The following is a 23572-nucleotide window of genomic DNA, read 5'->3' on the forward strand; positions in this document are numbered from 1 at the left end:
CTGTTCCACAGACTCCGGTTTACAAGTAGAGTGGGAGAGAAGTGAGAACAGAGGGGTGTATTATATGTGAGGTGGCGCAGCCTGGGCACGGTCCTCCACCCACTAGAATACTGGGCCACATTGTGCGCTGTGACGAGGAGCTGGAAGCGGTTAATGCATCCACTTGCTCTCCTTGCCGCGCCCTCCTTCCCGCCTCCTCCCTTTCTCTGCCTCAGCTGCCAGTAACGTCCCGTTATCCAGACAGCCTGCCTTATTGAGCGCCTTTATTCTCCAGAGCGCCTCTTCCACGCATTCACATCACTGGAGGCGAATATAGAGGGTGCTAAGGAGGACGCTTAGTAGTAGTGCAGTGTACTCAAGAAAGTCCCCGGAGAGAGTGTCTTGCGGGGGGGAGGAGAGTGAAGAAAGTGGGAGCAGGGAGCACCAGGCTAGGAGGAGAAGAGGGCTGCAGCCCGGAGAAGTTGGCAGAGCACACACTACACCACAAGAGCTGACATGTCTGTGTCTGTGCCGCAGAACGGGGTGCTGGAGGACAAAGACAACCTCATAGAACTCTTCGTCAAGGTAAGAAGGTGCCATCATGTGGTGAGGGTATCCAGATAACTTCCTATCCCTGGCACATGATGACTTATATAACACTAAGCCCCTCAGTGGCCTGCACTAATCTCTGCTGTTTGTTGTTACTGGCATGGAGATGAGGGGGAACATGCAGCAGTGCAGCTATCATGTCTGTCATCAGGACACAGCCCCTTGTGCTGCAGGAGGAGTGTGAGGCAAGCAGAGGACCATGTGCTACATTATGTGCCATCTCCTAATGCAAACCAGTATAAGGTATTATAGAAATGGCCATAAGTGTCTGTCCCAAAGCCAATAGTCCCCTGGAAAAGGAGTATACCCTACAAGATGTCTCAGTGATGGGACTGATTTTTCCATGTGGAATATTCTAGGATTTCGTACATGTGCCAGTTGGTCATAGACGAGCAAGTAAAGGGTAAGGAAGAAGCTGTTACAGCTGCTGGGACCAGACCCATTAGCCCCAAACTGATCATATTAATAACCTCAATATCTAGCATCTATAGCATTTCTGATTAGGGTCTTGCCCTTTATCATTACTGTTACTGCATCTTTAAGGGGCTTGTCAGTCTGATCTCCAGCAGTCCCATACAAGTGAATAGAACAGTAGTCATTCATGTGGATCACTGCTCCAGGAGGACTTGCAGACTCGCATTCTCCAGATTGCTGGGGTCCTGGCAGTCAGAATATTTTAGCATTGGTTGTCTGTTTACCAGTTGTGAGTCAGCTACATCAATTCATGGCCATACATCATGAATAGCTCTTAGCCAAAGACCACTATTAATTTGTCACCCGCTCCATATATGTGTGTGCTTGGTTTGGCTGGCACTGGCTTAGTAATTAAGAAAAAATCTAGCATCTCAAAATACTTTCTGTATCAATTCCTTACTGTTTTTTTTCTAGTTTGCTGTCGTTAGTTCTGGTCATGTGGTGTACACACAGGTGTACAGCTCATTACCAGGCAGGTGTCTGATTACTGTGAAGTGACTATAATGAGCTGTGCACGAGTGTGGATCACATGGCCGCGGAGTGTGGATCACATGGCCGCGGAGTGTGGATCACATGGCCGCGGAGTGTGGATCACATGGCCGCGGAGTGTGGATCACATGGCCGCGGAGTGTGGATCACATGGCCGCGGAGTGTGGATCACATGGCCGCGGAGTGTGGATCACATGGCCGCGGAGTGTGGATCACATGGCCGCGGAGTGTGGATCACATGGCCGCGGAGTGTGGATCACATGGCCGCGGAGTGTGGATCACATGGCCGCGGAGTGTGGATCACATGGCCGCGGAGTGTGGATCACATGGCCGCGGAGTGTGGATCACATGGCCGCGGAGTGTGGATCACATGGCCGCGGAGTGTGGATCACATGGCCGCGGAGTGTGGATCACATGGCCGCGGAGTGTGGATCACATGGCCGCGGAGTGTGGATCACATGGCCGCGGAGTGTGGATCACATGGCCGCGGAGTGTGGATCACATGGCCGCGGAGTGTGGATCACATGGCCGCGGAGTGTGGATCACATGGCCGCGGAGTGTGGATCACATGGCCGCGGAGTGATTTTTATCCACCGGAAGTAAGAAGAGAGAATGACAGCAAGCAGTGTATTGGAAAATTATACAATCATTCTACAGACTATAATCTCCCTCTCCACCCACACAGGAGCAGAATACTGCACATGTTACATCTCACTAGTGTCCCCTCGTCAGGAGATTGGAGCCCCCGAAGTTAGGCCCTATACATATAATGGGGAAATGTGAAAGTGCTGAGGGGAAAACAACAGTTGTGACTGACAGGGACAGATTATAGCGAAGGCGCCAAAAAGTCCCTGCTAAAGGGGCCGCACCAACGCACAAACATTTCACAAACACCATAGAAATATCACACAGACAGCACACCTATACCAACCCACAAGCACACCACATAAATACCACACCACACAAACACCAGACCACTGCAGACACACACAACACAAACACCATCCCACAAATACCACATCACCACTCCATAAATACCACATGTACACCACACGCACAAACACACTCAGATGGATGCACACTACACAGACAGACGATCACAGCACATGCATACTCACACACAACTTCTGCACGCATGGACACTTGCACTGTGCATGCACAAACATATGGCTCACATGGATCACGCGTGCACACACGCAAACATACACGGACCACACACGTGCATGCACGCATACATACACATGGATCACACGGGTGCACACAAGCAAACATACATGGACCACATACGTGCATGCACACACTCATACATATATTCGGACCACACACGTGCAGGCCTACTCGTATACATACACATGGATTACATGCGTGTACACACACATATACACGCATGCACTGACAGACGATCTGGTATCCTTAGTGGGTACGACTGGTATCCTTAGTGGCTGCTTGCACACTGCAGTATTTTTCACGGGCCTCCAGGCCATGGATTTGGCAGTTCCATAGACTTCTTTGTGCAAAAAAAAAAAGACATGAATACACTTGCACTCATAGTTTTTTAAAATGGCCTTGTAATGGAAAAAAAAGAAAAGAGGCAGACCGCTAAAACAGCAGTAACACTGGAAACTCATGACCATCGGTTTATCATCCATAGAGTAAATATTCTATAAAAATGGATCAGTTAGGATTATCAGCAGCAAATCACCCTGTGAAAACAGATGTGCTGCAGATATAGAACAATGGCATTAGTGATATTCACTATTCACTCTGCATCAGCCTGTGGAACAATTACAGACAGAGCTTGTGCTAGCTGTGGACAAACTACTACTACTGGGATCATTCCCCCCTCCCCCCAACTGGGCTTTAGAGTGTGGGAGTAAAAATGGAGCACAGGGAGAACATACAAACTCCATTTAGTTGTTGTTCTTGGCTGGACTTGAATCTAGGACTCCAGCGCTGTAAGTGAACAGTCCTAACCACTGAACCACCGTGTGATTTGTTGATAATAATTATGTTTTTATTTATTTATTTATTTTTTTAATACGTGAAGTTAGTGCATAACTGCAGCCATTTCTGGGAATCTGGGCCTTTTTATCATTACTGAGGGCATTTTTCCAGGTTACCCTGTGGGCAGTAATGATAAAAAGCAGGCAATTGGATTTTTAGCTCCTGGATCACTGCTTTAGCCGCTCGGGTGGCTACTGTTACCTGCCTGTGCCACCCCATGCAGTGAGAGTTGATTCTTCCACTGCTGCGGTATTTCTCATTCTTTTTGAGCAGAGTTGAAGGCCCACCCCCAGTGCACCAATTGCCTCATTGGCATAAGACTTTAAAGTTGTAGTTGTCCAACACTATCATATAACAAAGGTATAGTGTCTATCACTGTAATGTGCTCTGTAAGGGTAAGTTCACACAGAGTTTCTTTTGGTTTTTTTAAGTTACGGCCTCAAAATCCTGACCGAAAAGATGGCTCCCATTGAAATCAATGGGAGCCAGTCAGTTCTTTTTCCAGGACTCGGTTTGTTCCGGCTCCCGGAAAAAGCGAGATGCTCATTCTTTCAGGCGGATTTGCCTCACGAATCCGCTTGAAGACACTCCCTCCCGACTAGGCCCATTCATTTGGGCCTAATCCGGAGGGGAGTGTTCGACTAGATGCCGGTGCACTGCACGGGCATCCAGTTGCAGCTACCCGAATTTTGGACCAGAACCTGAGGCGGCCTCACACAGTTGTGGCAGTTGAATGTGCTTGTACACATGTAGAATTTTGCTGTCCGCTTGAAAAATCGGACATCTTTGTAAACTGATACTAAAGTACACTACATGATGTCCCGTTTAAAAAAAAATGCAAATTGTAACAGACGCAGCTAGTGTCCGATGCTAAAGTCTTCCGCGGACATTAGCATCGGACACTAGCTGTCGGACGCCGACGCAACTGTGAGCGCCCCCTTATCTGCAAATGAAGGAGGTTTGTCTGATGCCAGTGGGTGCCATTGTGAAGGTTATAATCATGTAATGTAGGAAAAACATTGTTATCCTTAAAAGCTCAATACTAGATATAGTTGCTTATGCTTGAAACTGGTATAATATTATATGATAAGATGGTGGCTGCATCCAGGGTGGGTGCAATAAAAACAAATGCTTGGCTTGCTGCCAGAAAACAGCTCCCCAATGCAGGACTGGAAGTAGCTGGCTATATATGGAACTGTTTAAGCTTTTTCTGTTTTAGATGTATCATACCAGTCAGGAATGAATATGAAAACTTACGTTATCTCTTCCTTTCTCTGCTCCTATTTAAAGGGGTTGTCCCATAACAAGGATCCTATCTATACTGTTAGTTTATGTGGATATAAGACTTTTCCTAAATGCATTGCTTTATCAAAACTGCTTTGTTTGGCCGCTATCTTAATTTATTCACTTCATTGTTGACACTGGCCCTTGGGATTATCTGCTCATTTGTCAAGTGAGGAAGCTGCCTGTTCTCAGGGGGGAGGGAGGGGCTGACAAGCAATGGGAGGGGGAGGTGAGAGCTCCAGGATTACTGTGCTGTCTATCTTCAGCTTTTCCACTTATCAGTCGGTTTAATTGAATTTGGCTGATAAGGGCTGAGATAAGGAGTCTGTTACCTCTGTATGTAATGCAAGCTGACTCAAATCCAGCTCTGCTACATCAGCTTCCACATCAGCCTCATACTGTGGATCATAGCGGATAGCAGAGCAAGTAAAACCCTGCCCACCAATGTGCGAGAAATCCAGGAAGTGAAGAGAGCACAGAGCCTTCAGGCTGCAGAACAAGAGTTATGGGAATACCCCTTTAACTCCACATTGTTTTAATAAAGTGCGTCAGTGCACTCTCTTCACTGCTAACGCTAGGTTCACACCTGCGTTCATGTCTCTGTTCTATGGTTTCCGTCTTCTGCATGGCAGAAGACGGAAACCATAGATCGGGTCCGGCCATGCGCGGCGGTGAGCGTTTTAGGCTCTCCGCCGCGAAACCGGATTTTTTTATCCGGACACAGAGTACTGCATGTCCGACTCTGTGTCCGGATTATAAAACCCGGTTTCGCGGCGGAGAGCGCAAAACGCTCACCGCCGCTCACGGCCGGACAGCTTTCTCACCCATTCAAATTAATGGGTGAGAAAGTCTCCTGCAGGTTTCCGTCTCCTGCATCTGTTTTATGCAGGAAACGGAAACCTGCGATAAGGACAGATGAACGCAGATGTGAACGAGCCCTAAGAGTTGAGTTAATACCAACATTTTGTGTCTGGTATCAATACCTCGTCGCTAACCCTTAGCTCATATCAATTACAACGACAGTTACCTGGGATTATTGGTCAATTAGTCATAAACACGGCTTTGACCTTATCACCATCATCTGTATATCATCCATTGGCACTTATTCCATGCCTGTATCTGCAGTTGTAAAATAAAGATTAGACTGTCTTAAACTCCCAGTTTTAGAAGGTTGGCTAACGCTGAATTATAAATCTGGCACATCTTTAGACTGGCTAGTTTAATGTAACACTATCTATTTATTAGACTTGTTTTCAACAAAAATGCACCAATAGTTTCACATGTTTTTAAGTGCATTGTGAGGAAAATTCTCTACTATGGTCCAAGTATTGGGTCATTCCATATCAAGTGATCCAAATAGGAATAATTTTTTTACCTGACGTCTTTAGATTTTTTTTTATTTTTATTTTTTATGAAGTACAACTTAAGTTAATTACAAATAAAAAGTTTTGAATTTTTTTCTTCATCAGTTAATTTTTTATAGACTTCTAAAGTTTTGAGAGAGTGTTAATTTTGGCCTGGTATGGCTTTACATTTTTTAACATATCTTGGGATAGAATTAAGATAAATAGGTGGGAGATGCATCATTTTTCTCAGAGCGGTACCGGCTTTCATTTGATATGTCACAAGACGATGTTTCTTTATATTTTGTTTTGGAGAAATCAAATTCAAAATTTTGATGCACAATTGTGAAAAAAACGTATGTTTTAAAATTGTGAAAAAATGCATTTGTGTTACTTGTGTTCTTGGTTATATTTGTACAGGTTTTCAACTTGGGACCAAATTGGGATCAATTTTTTTTATTTTTTTTTTAAGCCTTGAATCATCTGATTTTATGTTTGTGTGAGCTTCTTCCTTTTTTCTTTTCAAATTACAACTTGCTGAATTCAACATTTATATGCAACAATAAAAAAACATAAAAAACAAATACTGTAAGTGCCAGAACAAATACATCTTATCATCAGAACACAGCTTGTTCAGCATTTTCAACCTGAATGCATTGAACAAACCGAAAGAAAAGAGCTGCTCATATCCTCAAGTGCGATTTTCTAAATAGTCTCATCCTAATTATATGTTAACAAGAGTACAAGAACCAATATTTATAACACCTATTTCTACATGTAACAATTGTTTTTTATTATATCACTAAACATGTAATTTATTAAGAAAAATAGTCCAGTAGATAAATCCTCATTCTATACAATATGAACTAATCAAACAATTAATAGGACATTTTTAAACTACTGGCCTTTTATCATCAATTTGTCCTTTCTAGTGAGTGAAATGTAATCTTGTCCATAAGCGCTTACTAGCAATGGCCATTTCCTTTTGTGTCAAAGAGTATGTACGGCCTGTCATGGTGTTAGGCTCCACCTGAGTTAATATCTGATTTTTGTTGACTTGTAAAATGTCTGGTTTTCTTGGATACACAAAGGATGGTGCTGGACCAGAAGGATGCAAAAAAGTTAATTTTATGTCTTCATTTTCACAATCTTTGGAGAGTACAGTACCCAGCCACCAGCGCCGATCATATTCACAGGTCACATAACCAGTTATGTCATCCATTGCCAATCTTGTGCCGCCTTCTACCACTTCATGGACTTCACTGTCATTTTAGACCACAGGCTGAACAGATCTGAATTCAAGATTTTCGGAATGACACTGTAATAGTTATATTTTAAAATATTATCCCATCGCGATCCCAACTTGAATTTTAGTACAGATGTGGCTAAGGGCATAGCAGGCCCATGTGCATTTTTTTTAAAATTTTTAAAACGTTTTTTTCGGAAATGCGTTTTAAAATTTTGCGTTCACATGGGTAAAATATTAACAAAGATACTCTTGTGACATATTTGGTGAAAGCGCACTTTTTCTGAACTTTGAAAATCAATTAAAAATCCAAAAAAATTTCTAGAATTTTTTTTTCTTCACATTTTGCATTCTCTGACACACTATTACCAAATAACAAAATCTCAAAAGAATTAAAAATATAGAGGGGAAAATCATTGGTTCACTTGACACGGAATGACCCTATTAGATAATACAAACTTGGCCTACATTCACGTGAAAATGATCACTGGCTGCATTAATTTCAGTGGGGAAGATTTCTTAAGACTGGCGTATCCCTGACACAGGGAATTAAGAGATTTAGGGTGTTTTGCCTTCCCCTAGATCAACACTGTAGGGATTGTAGGGTTATAGGTTGGACTTGATGGACTGATGTCTTCATCCAACTTCATCTGCTATGTAACTATGTGAAGAGGCTCCCCCAGTGTCTTATAGGAAACCATGTTACTTTTCCAGTAAGTCATCCCCCCCCCCCCCGTTTGTCAAGTTGTAAAAGGTATCTAAAACACTTAATAAATGTGACATAGCATCTTCTTTAATAAATCTGCCCCATTGTGTATACTTGTCATGTTAAACTAGGGACACAGCCTTAAACAAATCGCATACACGTGCCATGTTTAAAAAAAAAAATTGCACTGCGATGTTAAAGTCTCTGCATTCTTTACATGTAGATTTCAATTTCTACAAATCAAAGGATGAAAGCTGTGGGGGATCTGCAGAGAGAGTGTATAGTACTACTTACATGTTCACCACTTGTTTTTCTTGCTTCTATGGCCAATAAAGGAATATTAAGAGATGTATGATTATTAGTCAATCTTGTAGTATTTCTATGCCAGCTGTCAGGCATGACTGTCCTATTTACATACCACAAAGCATTTCATTCTAGGTTAGTGGTAGGAATAATGCGCTGGTTGATGGATGCCTTTCTCTGACCTGATATTACTCTGGTTTTGTTCCTATGTTATTTATTCAGACTACACACTGAGCATTTGCTCTAGGGGGAATCTTTGTCCTATTTTCTTCTGCTATCAGGGAAATGAAAAGGGGATTTGCCAACCAAGTGGCCTGATGACTGCTGCAGCCTGTATTCTAGATATCCTATTACAACACACAGGCCGTGGTAGTGCCTTCTACTTTTTCTCTTAGTGTCTACCGTGTTAATGCAGATAGTTAATTGGAAGATCTATATGGGTTACTCACATTACAGGCTTTGGATCCTTCTTACAATGTTCATTATATAGTCATTCTCCTATTGTAAAAATCATAGGGAAATCCTTTAGCCTGCACTTACAAATCTTGTAAATGAAATTCACCTTGTGTGTGCACAACATACAAATTAAAAGGGGCTGCACTGTTTATTAGAGAAAGCAATGTGTTTTAGGTGTATTGTGCTCATTTAGCGAGCAAGGAAAACTGCTCATACAGTATATCATTTGTCGACTTTGTAAATGTGCTGAAAACTCATCAATTCAGTATTCACTAAGAGACTGCTCATTTTCCCCAACACACTTCACAGGCCTTATACAATGATGTGCAATGGAATAAGTAGACTGTTTTGGGGTTTTGAATAATTTGCACTGTGAAAATTCCTTGATAACTTGTGGGTTAGCCTATATTCACATGACTATGAATATTGGCTGTGTGACTGATTTGTTTTTTCTTTTTTTTTCTTTTTTGTTTGTTTTGGCAGTCACATGGCCACATTAGTTTCACTGTTAATGAATGGGGGCTGTTCACACGACTGATATTTTGACAGTTCATTATCACTTCATACACTGCATTGTATAAGAGATCCATGAAAACGGCCTCCCCTTGGGTGCACCACAGCCATGTGAATATATAAGGATGAGGATGTAAACAATGTGTAGCTTTCATAAAGGTGGCAGTGGTTGACGTCTGTAATGTGCCTGCTCTGAAAATATTCAGTGCTGGGGTATAAAAAGGACATGCTTGGCTTCCCAAGATTGCCATCTTGGTATCCTATTGATATTGCACGTTATTTACATTGTTTGATATTTGGGAAGGGATTGGGGCTTTTACAATGTGGGATGAGGAACAACCCAAAGCTAACTGAGGTGCACATGTCATTACATATTTCTGCATAGCATTTCTAGATTTTGTTGGGGAAAGTACAGCTATCTCTTCACTGCTTAGAGTGCACAACATAGTTAACTGTATTGTAACTGTGTTTGGTATTGCAGCTCGGGCCCACCTTGATCCCATTCACTTGAATAAAACTGGACTATACACATGCCATGCGCAATATGAACGTGATATTGCTTCCCTGCAAAGCTGAAAACCACTGCTGCTTCTTCATTCAGATGATCTGTTTCATGATTATTAAGATTAGCCATGTTAAGGCTGCCATTCAGGCCTAATAAGAAGTGGCTGTGTTAAAGAGGACCTTTCACCACCTCCACCAATTCTAGTTCTTATCTGTTAATAGTCGCTACTTCACTGATTCCAGCACAGCTGTATTTTTGTTCTCTAGTTCCCACCATTCCCGAATAACAAGCACAGTAAGTTTTGCTATGTAAGTTCTGTAATGAGAGAAGGGCGGTGTCAGGCAGGGGGTGTGACTCAGAGCTCCAATCAGAGACAGCCAGTGTCAGAGCTCAGAATCACACCCCTTCTCTGCTCCTGCCTGACACTGCCCTCCTGACACTACAGAGACCAACTGTTCCAGAACCAGCACCTATTAAATGATGTGAAGGGCTGGACTTGTTGGGGGTGGTGATAGGTTCTCTTCTTTACTTGAAGTGTGTAGTGCAGAAATTGTGGAACAAATGTTGGCTAATGCAATGAGTTTGTTTGGTGACTTCTACGTCATATGCTAAAAATAAGTCTTCAATAGTCCCTGAAAACTCCAGATCAACAAGGCACAGATATTCTAGTGCAGCTAATCCTTTATTTGGTATTGTAAAATGCCATATTTGTATGCATTGTTAGTACAATGTTGGCACATTCTGTCAGGATTTTGGTGCAGAATCCTGAACAAGTGAACATGGCCAAATAATGCAGAGGACAGGGGGCCCCGTAGCAAATCTCTTATCCCTCTCCTTGATTGCTTGGCATGTTACATTGTTTCTGGAGAAGGGAGCCCTGCCTAGGATTACACCAACCATGAAGAAGGGTGATGGCGTCAACTATAGTTCAGGTCGCCATTCCCCGTGGGCACCATAGCAGCGAGAGGTGCCTTTGACCCTAAACCATGCAAGCTGTTTTTGCAGAACCTATCAAACAATATAGAGCAATTGACTATCCCAGCATGTAAGGCTCCAAAGCAAACACAACACAGATAGTTCAGTCAAATGGTGCTGGATTTATGACCAGCGTGTTAGAAAAGGCTGAATACAATGCGCTCTGGCCTGCCATGCATGTGCCACTCTATTGGGCCTCCCTGCTCCTTTGTGAGTAGCCGGGCAGTCAGCACTTGCATACAAATGCTTTGCTCTCTTTGTGATGTATGGAGTTACTCACATGGGACTAATTCAGCCATTGCATCAATTGTCACTTGATTGACTTTTGATGTGCAATGTTTACAAGCTGCTTCTGTGACACGCTTGGAAGTGCTGTAAAAGCTCTGACACTTTGTTAGAATAGTTTTAATGGCTGAAGCCCGATGACCTCTTTCATTTTTAAACTCTGCTCTGACTCTGCAGAATCTACCCTAGAAACTTTTAAAGCATAAGTCTCTCTATAACTTAACTAATGGGACAGTAGACCTGCAGTCAGGCTAGTTTTTTTTTTTTTTTCTGCATGAAAAATTTGCAATGAAATCAAAGGCAAAGTCAGTTTTGCTGGACTTCGCACGGAAGTCATCCGTGTGCTGGCCATGCTTCCACACTCCCATTTATTCAATGTATAGGGGCTGCTGAAGCACAGCTGTAAAACCAGACAGGAATAGGACCAGTCCTAAGTTTTGCGGCCCAGACTGTCGACCTGCACACTGATCCATGTAGCCATAGTAAAGCCGCATGCTACTGCGCATGCGCCCAGGCCATTTTTTTTTATATGCGGTGCATAGTAACCCAAAAACTTATGCCCATAAATAGAATACATTTATTTAATTAAATTAATTTATTATATTCGGCATAAATTTTTAGTTTAAGATATATTGCAAAGTATTTTTGTACTATTAATTTGTGAAAAGTTTACAGTTTGAGGCTCTGGCATATTCATTGAATGTGAGGCCAATTTACATATTTTTACATAAAATTGCCTTTTCAAGAAAATTCTGAATGTACTTGACTTGGTGCTTAGCATAATGTCCCATACAATAGCTGCTTTGATGGAGTATTTTGGGGACAGATTCCTTTAAGTGAGAACTGTGGCTGACAACTCAAGTATATAACTGAGCATTTCCAATTGTGACATGGGTGTAGCTTGATCCTACATTAATGATATGCCCGTGTTGTGCTGTAACATTCTGGGAGTTGTAGTTCACTATGGCTGGAAAGCCATAGTTTGCAGGCCCCTGCTATGAAGTAATTGAAAATAGTTATGATTTCTCCAGTTCTGTAGCTTTACTCATAGTAAATGTTTTAATTTTATCATTGACATTTGTTCCAGAACTGAATGGAGTGACAGCACATAAAATATCCAGGCTCATTCCTGTAAGGTTTTGTGATGGCAGGTATTAAAGGGGCTCTATCAGCAAAATCATGCTGTATGAGCCCCACAAATGCGTGAATAGCCTTTAAAAAGGCTATTCAGGCACCGCTAATCTTATTTTAAACCACCCCCGTTTTAAAATAATACCCTAAAAACGATTATTCAAATGATACTTACCCGTGCACGCTGGGCAGTCCTGCACTGTCCAACGTCAACTTGCTGTCACGACTTCCTCTTCTTTCTTCTTCCAGCGATGTCCTCCTGTCCTGGTTCTTCCCCGCCTTGATCTTCTGTTCTTCCGGCGGGTTGTGTTCAAATCCCACGTGTGCGCAGTATCGCTCCCTCCAGAGTGCTACTGCGCACGCTCCGGCACCATTTCTGTTGTAGTTCTAAGTACCCCTTAGAATTACGCGAGTGCACTGCGCATGTGCAGTACACTCGCAAACTTCTTCATTACAGAAGAAAAGAAGATGAAGGTGTAGAAGAGCTAGGACCGGAGGACGTCGCCGAAAGAACAGGAAGATGCCAGAAGATGACGTTGGACCGTGCATCACTGCCCAGTGTGCACGATAAGTATAGATTACATATGTTTTTATGGTTTTATTTTAAAATGGGGGGGGGTTAAAATAACATTAGTGGTGCCTGAACAGCCTTTTTAAAGGTTATTCACACATATGTGGGGCTCATACAGCATAATATTGCTGATAGAGCCCCTTTAACATGAAGCCTATGATCATTGTAGTGTTTACTGCCCTGGATCAGCAAACCGTTCTTCCACGAAAAGCTGTTGTGTGATTCTGTGCATAAGGGACTGGTAGCTAAGGGAGATGCCTCTCTAGGGATGGCCTCTTATCATGTTATCCCCTAGGCTACAATATTAGATGTGGGGTGTGCCAGCTGTCAGAGCTGTCTAAAATGATTCATTGCGTGGAATAAAAGGGATAGAATTCATTTACTTCACTTCAACCTGCATGTTAACAATACAAAGAGGAAAGGACAGACCTGAAATGCTTAGATAACCAAGCTGAATGTCAGGATAAAAAAAGCTTCACATGCGATACAGATCCCAGATGGTTGGAATTGCTGCACTTGTCAGCTATGTGGGCCATGACCTGTGACTTGTGTATTGAGCCATACTGTGGAAGAATGGGACACGTGCAGCAATGGGTAACGTGCCGCAGCCGCGGAGGCTTTTCAAATATTCCCGCTATTAAAGCTGATTAAATAGACTTTTGTCTTTACTTAATAGGGCAACAAAAATCCTGAAAGCCTTGAGAATTCCTAATGTTTTCCAACCACATTGAAGGGGACAGTTGTTCCAGTACATTCTTTACATTTGAGAGCTCTCATTCCTCAGAGTTTGTAAAAGATTTTTCATAGATTCTCTATTTAACTCCCTTCCCCCCTCTTTTCAGGCTCTCTCTCTCCCACCATCCAGCTTTTCCATCTCTCTTCCCCCTCCTCTCTCACGCTCTCTTGACTTCTGTTCTCAGTTCGTTCTGCTGCCTCTGAGCTCCGTCACTCCATGTCTTCTGCCTGTGTGTGTGTATATATATGTGTGTGTGTATATATATATACATATATATATATATATATATATATATATATATATATATATATATATATATATATTTACCTGATGCTTGGTGAATATAGGAGACTGATGATATGAACAGAGAGAAAAAGCACATGGCTAAAAGGGAGGCTCTCAACCCAGTGATATATCCGAAAGTATAACAAATCTTTATTGGACTAAAAGAAATGTTTGAATTAAAAGAAAGCCAGACAGTGGAATATAGAAAATTGCAGGAAAGGATTGTAATAGTTGATGAGGTCTACTCAAGTCTGTATGTGCACACTGTGTGTGGAATATATCATTTATAAAGCTGACCCTGCCAATATAACCCACCATTCTATACAAACAATAGCCATCTATGAAATTATAAGAACAGAATAACAATAAATAGATTATATTGATACAGGTTACGCTAGGTTCACACCTGCGTTCGGGTCTCCGTTCTTAGCTTGCCGTCTTCTGCATGCAGAAGACGGAAAGCTGTCAGAGCGGGTCCGGCGGTGAGCGTTTTATGCTCTCCGCTGCGAAACCGTTTTTTTAAAATCGGACACAGAGTACTGCATGTCTGACTCTGTGTCCGATTTAAAAAAAAGGTTTCGCGGCAGAGAGCATAAAATGCTCACCGCCACTCACGACCGGACATCTTTCAAATCCATTCAAATGAATAGGTATGAAAGAGTCTTGCAGGTTTCCGTCTCCTGCCTCTGTTTTGTGCAGGAAACTGAAACCTGCAGAACGGAGACCGGGCGCAGATGTGAACGAGCCCTTACCATGTGATTTATCTATCTATAAAAATACACTGAGACTGTTCATACAAAAGAGACAATATAAATCATAATCCGCCTGCAAAAAAACAGTTCCCATTCACTTCAATGGGAGCCGCTCGCTTTGTTTTCCCTACTAGCTAGTAGCGGAAAAAAGAAGTGAGATGACCTATCTGCGGCGTCCACGGCCCGTGATATGCTTGTGTTTAGGTCCACTCATAGGTTCTTGTTCGCTTGGATAAAGTCTTTCAGTTCGCTATATAATTGTAAGGGAGTATTACAAGGTAGTTATAGACATTGAAGGACTTCAATACAGTTACAGTGATAGAAATGGGTTAGGCACTTGTCACTGTGGCAGCGAGTACCATGTTTGCTCTCCTGGGTATTTATAAGACCGTTGTCTTATAAAATATCTCCGCTTGTAGTGAGCAGTTCAACAATTGCGTGGTCGGCAGCTGCTACACTTAATGATGGGAAGAAGCCTAGTTTCTTACTGTACCATTGGACATGTTTCTTCTTGGGCTGCAGATAAATATCCCAACTGTATTTTCAACCAGTGATGGCTCTGGAAACTATATAGGTAGAACTGCATCCTTGCTGACATTAAGCTTCTATGGTTTTATAATGGTAGAAGTACACAGTGTGAATCAGGGGACAGCTGTCAATACAGCAACAAGGAAAAGAATTTAGAGTTGCAGGATTAACAGAAAGGATCCAAAATCTGTTAAGTTATATTACAAGATTTATTAGTGACACAAATATACTGCCAGAAATCAGAAGTTGTTCAAAAGTTTAGATATGGTTTAATGATGATGGTCAGAAAGTGGATGACTTCTGTATGGTGTGTTTTGTGTGTTTTCATATGTTTTGCTCTTGTGCAAAAGGGGGTGTGGCCTGAATGGAGACACTTTTTCACGAAAAAAAAAAAAATGATGTGCAAAATACAGCTAAAAAAGGGGCAGATAATAAATAACCTCCAATGTGTATGTTTGTTTTTAATGGCTGTCAAAACAGGTTTGCATCCAAGTGATGACGGGTATAAATGGACAAGGGGGGTAACCTAAAACCAGTAAAATTCATCAGTCTGACATTAAAAACTGCTATACAACTATGAAATGAATGCTACCTATATGACAAGTTGACGCAAAATGGCAGTGAAAAACAGACCATTTCATCTGTTTGCGGGTTGATAGTCCGTGCCGTAATACTCAGGACCGGTCTTATTCCAGTCAGGTTTTGTGGTTTAAGTGCTTTCAGTGAAGGCCATGAGGCCGTAAAAACAGTGTGGTAGAGTCTAAGGGCTCGTTCACATGCGCATAGAGAGGGCGGATTATGGCGCATAATCCACCCCGTCACAATGGTGATCTATATAGAACACCAGGCTACTTTTTTGTCCATGAGCGGTATGTTGCAAAAAAGAAGCAGGCTGCCCTTTCTTCCGGTGGATTCCGCGGCTTGTCGATCCGCAGCGTCCGCCTTGCAGAAGTAACTTCCGGAGTCGGCCCATTCAGTTAAGCCTGCTCGGGAGGGGGAAGCTGTGGCAGGTGGGTTTTGACCAGAGAGTGACGAGGCTCCCTGCATCACTCTCGGTGCCAAAATCCGCTCACACGTTCCCCGTGTGAACTTAGCCTTAGTCATGGATTTGGAAGTTGAGCCCAATTTTGTGTGAAGCTGGGAAAAGTCAGACTCTGGCTTCAAATGAAATTCTATTTTATAATAAAAACAATCAGATCTTGCTACATTTTTGCAGGATTTCATTCATTTTCTTTTCAATAAATTAGAGGAGCTTTATTGCTTCTCTGATCTACTGACTCAGTTGTGTGAATAAGGCCTTAAGTTTTAAGAACATGTTGAATTCAATGGGGTTTAACTGAGCCAGCAAACATACAAGCCACTCCAAAAGGTACAATTTACGCCAAATAATAGTGCAAGTTACTTAATAAATGTGCCCCGATGTGTCTATTCACGTTTGTGTGTGTGTGTGTGTGGGGGGGGGGGGGGGGGGGTTGTTGTTGAAGGTCCGTTTTTCATGAGCATCAAAAAAACTGACATGCACTATCTTTGTCCGTCAAAGTGGGCATTGGTAGTGCCATGTAAATAAACCCATGGAAATTCATGATTTCTGTAATGGCCATGTGAATAAGTGTTTTCTGTGCACTTGCATGGACAGACACATCCGATTTTCATGGATGTTAGTTCTGTTAAAAACTGCACAGAAGTGGGCCACCTGTTTTTACAGACTCATCATATTGATGGATAACTAAAACAGTCATAAAATAGGACATGCTGTTTGTATCCATCTGTTAACAGTTAAAACTGATATGTAAATAGCCCCACTAAAATCATTGGGGGAAATTCATCAGCCTCTACATACATTACTTGTGACTTGGTCTGTCGAAGCTTTTTATTAAGACTGCTGTATAAAACGTATGAATAAATCTGCCCTATTGTGTTTTAAAAAATGACTGTCACACACATGATTTTCACTGTTGTGTGCATGAGGCCTTAGATCTTGATGTTCATTCTTATCACCCACATAGCTTTATTTTATCAATTACTAATTCTGCTGATATTAGCAAAACTTCTAATATTCCATTCTTCATCCTTACATCCAACCTTCCCACAGGCTGGAACACTGACTGGTTCTAGTAGTGATATGATGAAGACTTGGATGTTCTGATACTTGCAGATGGATAGTAACTATGACGTGCGTTACATTTGACTACTCTTGTTTCTTCGGTGTACCCACATGGAAAAACACTTAAGCTAATAAATATATAATTAACTTATTTGCCCAGCAGGATGTGTGTACAATGCACCATTCGCTCCTAGTAGGACCGTCCTCATCTGATGCAGTCACCATACAATGAACTTCCCACACATCTGTTGGCTTTTAATTTTTCTTCTGGGAACAGCTGTTATCTTAAAGGGGTTGTCTGCATTCAGCAAATACATGTTGTCTATATTTTAAAACTTATAATAAACTTTCTGTATCAATTCCTTATAGTTCTCAACATCTCTACTTGTTGTCATCCATCCATTGTTTACTTCTACCAGCTAAAAAATCAGTTCATGGTCCTGTGATGCATACACCGGTGCACAACTCTTTATATAACCAATAAAGATAGTGTATTGGAAAATTGTAGAATGTTTTATTATGCAAGCAATTACTTATTGGCTGAAACTAGACAACCACTTTTACATGTTCCATAGATAGTGTCTTGGGCCTTATTCACACATCTGCATCATACCATATATTTGTCATTGACCCAGAAACATACAATAAATATAGAAAACTAGCAGTTACCCGCTACTTCGTCTGCGGGTTGGCGTTGGCGCTGAACCGCTTATATTTTTTGTGTCCCCCCCCCCCCCATCTCTGCCTCCAGTTTCTTGTCCCCCCCATCTCTGCCTCCAGTTTCTTGTCCCCCCCCATCTCTGCCTCCAGTTTCTTGTCCCCCCCATCTCTGCCTCCAGTTTTCTCTGCCTCCAGTTTCTTGTCCCCCCATCTCTGCCTCCAGTTTTCTCTGCCTCCAGTTTCTTGTCCCCCCCCCATCTCTGCCTCCAGTTTCTTGTCCCCCCCCATCTCTGCCTCCAGTTTCTTGTCCCCCCCCCCATCTCTGCCTCCAGTTTCTTGTCCCCCCCCCCCCCCATCTCTGCCTCCAGTTTCTTGTCCCCCCCCCATCTCTGCCTCCAGTTTCTTGTCCCCCCATCTCTGCCTCCCTTTCGCTTCTATTGCAGCGTGGGCAGTGCATTGCAGAATACCGGCGCCTCTATTGCAATGTACCTGTATGTGCAGTGAGCGAGTGGAGAGAGCGGCGGGGGAGCGTGGCAAGGTGAGTCAAACTACACTGGGGCCGATGTAGGGGGGGGGGGGGACACATGAAGCTGGGGAATGTGGTTGATCCCTGGGGTCACCGACCTAGGCACGAACCCCCCCCCCCCCCCCCCTCGGGACACCTCCTCCCCAACCCCCTGTACCCGCTGCACTGACCTGTTATGTGGTATGTCGGGTGCAGCAGCCTCCTCCTTAGCCAACCGCGAAGTGTGTAGGTGGCCTGGGATAGCTGCAGCCCCGGGGACCATGTGGGCTGCCGCCATGTTGCTCGCTGTGTCCCTGCTGAATCGGCACGCCCACCTTCAGCCCCCAACCTATGGTGCCGCAGCCCTGGCTCCAGAGCCCGCCCACAGCCTGCCATGCACCAATAGGAGGTGCATGAACAGAAGAGCAATGGCGGAATGCCAGCTGCTACATCCGTGACGGAGGGTTCTTTGGAGGGTCACGGTGGCGATTTGGGGTGAGTGACCCACATTTAAAGTAGCCTATTACCTTCTCCTGGGCAATATGTATGTGTCTGTGAAATTTCCCCAATCATAATTTCCCCGTTTGGCTGTGATTGAGGAACAAACATCCAATCACACAAACTCACAAACATCCAAACTCACAAACTTTCACCTTTATAATATTAATAGGATGAAACAAAAAAGATAATCTGCTCTTCATAGAAGGGGAAAATAGGATCAACCAGTTAAATTTGTGGTGGTTTCTGCCTCAATATCAGCTCTAAATTCTTTAGGAAATATGCCTCCCACTGATATCAATGAGACAAAGCAGCAGATACTTTTTTCCGAATCCTGAAAAAATGAAGTATTGAAGTATGAAGTATTGTTCTGCTTGATCTGCCTCCTGAGTCAACTGCAGAATCTGCAGCAAGAATCAGATTGATTTGCATAGGGCAGTGATGGCGAACCTTTTTGAGACAGAGTGCCTAAACTGCAACCCAAAACCCAATAATTTATTGCGGAGTGCCTACACGGCAATTTAACCTTAAAACTCTGTGGATCCACAATTGCGGACTCACAAATTATAGTCGTGTGAATGGGGCTTTACAGAGCTTGAACTGACAGGTAAAGGTCTCTGATTTGGTACTTTTAAACAATTAATATTCACTATTTACACACAAAACAAAAAAAACCTTTAAAGTCTTCTGTAGATGATCTCTTTTTCCCCGGCTTGGAGCTTTGAAATGTTATACTCTGTCATCATTATGAGTTAGCCATGAAAAAAGGTATCATCTGTTATGGTGGTGATCTGTTTCTACCATTGCAGATACAAAGTCTGGTCATGTGCATTACAGCTTAGTAACTCCATGTGCCTCATAGTAATAGCAGTTAACCCTATCATGTCCCTCACATTAACCCCCTGTGTGCCTCACATAAGAGTTACTGATATGTGGGACATATGGAGGTAATAATTAGGTATCTTCATAATTAAGGTCCTTTATTAGTACCCTCATGTGTCTCACATATTAGTAACCCTTATATGAGGCACACAGGGGTTAATATGAGGGACATGATGGGGTTAACTGTTATTAATGTGAAGCACATGGAGTTACTGAAACTAAATTAATAACCCCAAATGCCTGACATTAATAGGCATACCCCAGCAGGTACCTGTGTGTTTTACTTTATCTTTACTGTAGCTTCCTCTCCTCCATACGACAGACATCTTCTATGAGACACAATGAATCCTGGCCACTGACTTATCTGCAGATGTTACATTCTAGTGGCTACAGGACCTTTGATGACATGACAGTCACATGACCTACATGACAAGCCAGTTACAGAGCAGTAGCACTAAAGGACCTCCCCTTCGTTTAATTTATGCAGGTCCTTCCAGTTTTCTGTGCTCCATGGACCCTGACTCGAGTATAAGCCAAGGGGGGCTTTTTCAGCATAAAAGCTGTGCTGAAAAAGTTGGCTTATACTCGAGTATATACGGTACCTTTTTAAGAATTTCAGAGTTTTAACTAAAGTGACTAAAGTCCAACTCCTAGTTGGGTAAGACAACTAACTGTAAATCAGGCGTTCAGTTTGTAAACCCCATAGTCTTACGCTTGAATAAAAGCTTATATGTTTATGTATATAGAGTTTTGAATGGTATAACGTTTCTATACTTTAGTTCAATTATTGGTTTGGCCTAGCACACAGTCAGGCACAATGTAAATACATTTTCCAGCTTGGAACTTTAACCACATCTGGAAAATGTCAGCATCAAAACTACCAAGAAAGGCCTCCTTCATTTGCATCAGGTTTCTGTTTAGCTTTGGCACTTTACTAAATAGTACATCCAGTCTCCAAGTCAGCCGTGAACCACAAATCATTGAGTGTGCTGTAAAACAGCCCCTATTATTAGAGTATAATGCTTGGAGTAAAAATAATAATCTAATTCCTGGGTAGTACAACACTTGTGGCATTGAAACGTCTAGTTTCTGGAAGGACACTTATTTTTGATGCACAGGTCACTTGGCCATATTAGGTTTCAGAGAAAGATGCAAATGTTCTGCAGATAAGAATGAGCAGAAGGAACTAAGAATAGCAGATTGTGTCAGGGTATGACAATGTGAATGGCCATTGTCTCTTTACAGCCAGTGGCAGTCCATAGTTGATTAGATAAACCCTACAATAAATGTAAGCCATATTGCAACGTGTCAATGAACAAGTAGAGTACAGAGCAGGATATCAACAATTTACTATATTTGCCGCTGGTGCGTTTACACCAAGAACCAAGCATATACCGTATTTTTCGCTCCATAAGACGCACCTGCTGATAAGACGCACCTAGATTTTAGAGGAGGAAAATAGAAAAAAAATGTTTTGAGCCAAAAAGTGGGCTAAAATATTTATTACAATAACAGAATAACTGAACATGAACAATAGCCAACAGCAGCATTAAGAACCATCATTACTGTAAAAGATAAGGTCTCTAGTCATTGGGAAATCCCAAAAATTCCTCACAACTGTCCGAACTTGTCACGCTCAGTGGCTCACTATCACTGGTGTCAGGGTCTTCATAAAGGGCATCATCCTCTGAACCATCCAAGGCATTACTGATGCCACATTTCTTGAAGGAACTTACAACCGTTTCATCCTTCACGGCTTGCCATGACGTTTTCACCCACTCACAAACTTGAGTGATGGTGGGCCTTTTCATTCTTCCAGTGGGTGTCAGGTCATGATTCCCAGCAGCCATCCACTTGTTCCACTCCTCTCGCATGAACACTTTAAATGGCTTGTTAAGTGAAACATCCAGAGGTTGCAACTGGCTAGTAAGCCCCCCAGGAATGACAGCTAGATGGGTCTTTGCTAATTTAAAGATTTTTTTTGTGTTGTCACTGATATGTGCCCTAAACTGGTCAAGTACTAGTAGGGCAGGTTTCTTCAGAAGCCCTCCAGGGCGTTTGGACCACACTTTTTCTATCCATATTTTCATTCCACCTTCATCCATCCATCCTTTCTCATGAACATGGACAATAACGCCACGTGGGATCACCTCTTTCGGCATGGTTTTTCTTTTGAAAATTATCATTGGAGGCAACTTGGTGCCATCCGCGCAGCAGGACAACACAACAGTATAATGGGTTTTCTCATGTCCTGAGGTCTTCACAGTTACGGTTTTTGCACCTTTCACATCAACAGTCCTGTTTGATGGAACATCAAAAGTTAATGGGACTTCATCCATATTTCCAATCTGCCCTATTTCAAAGCCATTTTTCTTTCTTGCATCAATAACAAATTTATGGAAAGACAGAATCTTGGATTCATACTCTTTAGGCATTTTTTGCGCAATTCTAGTTTTGGTGCGCATAGCAAGGCCAGATCTTCTCATGAACCTGTAGCACCATGATGCTGATCCAGTAAAGTCGTCAATGCCTTTCTCTGCAGCAAGACGCTTGGCTTCATATCTTATCATTTTCGTGGAGACTGATAATCCATTGTTCCTGTGATGTATGATCCACTCTTTCATTTCCACATCTATCTGTGGCCATTTTGCAGTATGCTCACGAAAAGTGTGTTTGCTTTTATCTGCTTTTTGCAGTGCTTCCTCCTGTTTCCTCCATTCCCGTATCATTTTTTCAGTTGGAGGTGGCCCAAAATGTCTTTCAGCTGCCCTGTTTCCATGTTCTTTGGCGTATTTTACTACCTCCAGTTTAAATGGGATTTTATAGCTTAGCCTTTTCTGCTTTGACATCTTTGTAAGATTGGATGCAGCAGGAGACTACGGTAGTGTTCTACAACAAAAATGTAATGAAAGAACTGTCATCAAGAGCTGCCATCTGCCCAAGGCACTATTGTGGGGGCTGGTTGCTGTATAGGACACTATTGTGGGGGGCTGGCTACTGTATGGGACACGAATATGGGGGGGGCTGGTTGCTGTATGGGACACTACATGTACATGTATGTGGGGTTGCCCTAAAGTTGCACAGCACCACATACATGTACATGAATGTGTTAAACTGTCACTGAGTGATTCTGTGTAGTGGCAGTTCAGACAATTCATGTTGTGTTTTACCTTTTTTTTCTTTTTTACACTTTACTGTTCACTCTCTTCTCTCTTCATCTACATGTACCGGTATACAAGGTACAAAACTACAATTCCCGTCATGCCTGCACAGAAAAAGGTGGTCAGGCATGATGGGAAGTGTAGTTGGACTACAAGCGCCGTACTGCGCATGCGCCGGTGCCATACGTGACGCCCGTCCTTTCCTTCCAGTCCGCCCTCCGCCGCCGCAACAGACCAGAGAAGAGGAGAGGCGGCGACAGAGGCGGCGGTCTCCAGATGAAGACCTCCCCTGGACGGCGAAGCGAGACAGAGGCTGTCCGGGACACTTTTTGTGAGTTTATCGCTGCGCCGCGCCCCCCCCCCCCTGCCTGCATCTTCGCTCCATAAGACGCGGCTGATTTTTCATCCTACTTTGGGAGGAAAAAAACTGCGTCTTATGGAGCGAAAAATACGGTAGCTGCCAGTATTGTATGATATTTCTTTTTTAGTTCTGTAAAATTTGTATCAAATTACAGCGTCAAATCACATGAGCCTTTGTTCTTTTTATTTTCAAGGGTAAGGCCCTGTTGACAAGGTGGAATCTAATGC

General features: G+C 42.7%; 1 protein-coding gene across 1 annotated transcript in view; it reads left to right on the plus strand.

Moving 5' to 3' along the window:
* The first annotated feature begins 217 nt into the window (after positions 1-217).
* CLIC4 (chloride intracellular channel 4) overlaps positions 218-23572 on the plus strand; it is a 41934-nt gene continuing 18579 nt past the window's right edge. Inside the window, exon 1 of the mRNA XM_075264637.1 lies at positions 218-564. Within this exon, the coding sequence (XP_075120738.1) occupies positions 496-564 (69 nt within the window). The 5' untranslated portion in view covers positions 218-495. The remainder of the gene's footprint in view (positions 565-23572) is intronic.

The sequence above is a fragment of the Leptodactylus fuscus genome, chromosome 2 (genome assembly GCF_031893055.1).
Source record: "Leptodactylus fuscus isolate aLepFus1 chromosome 2, aLepFus1.hap2, whole genome shotgun sequence".
In the NCBI taxonomy this organism is placed as follows: Eukaryota; Metazoa; Chordata; class Amphibia; order Anura; family Leptodactylidae; genus Leptodactylus; species Leptodactylus fuscus.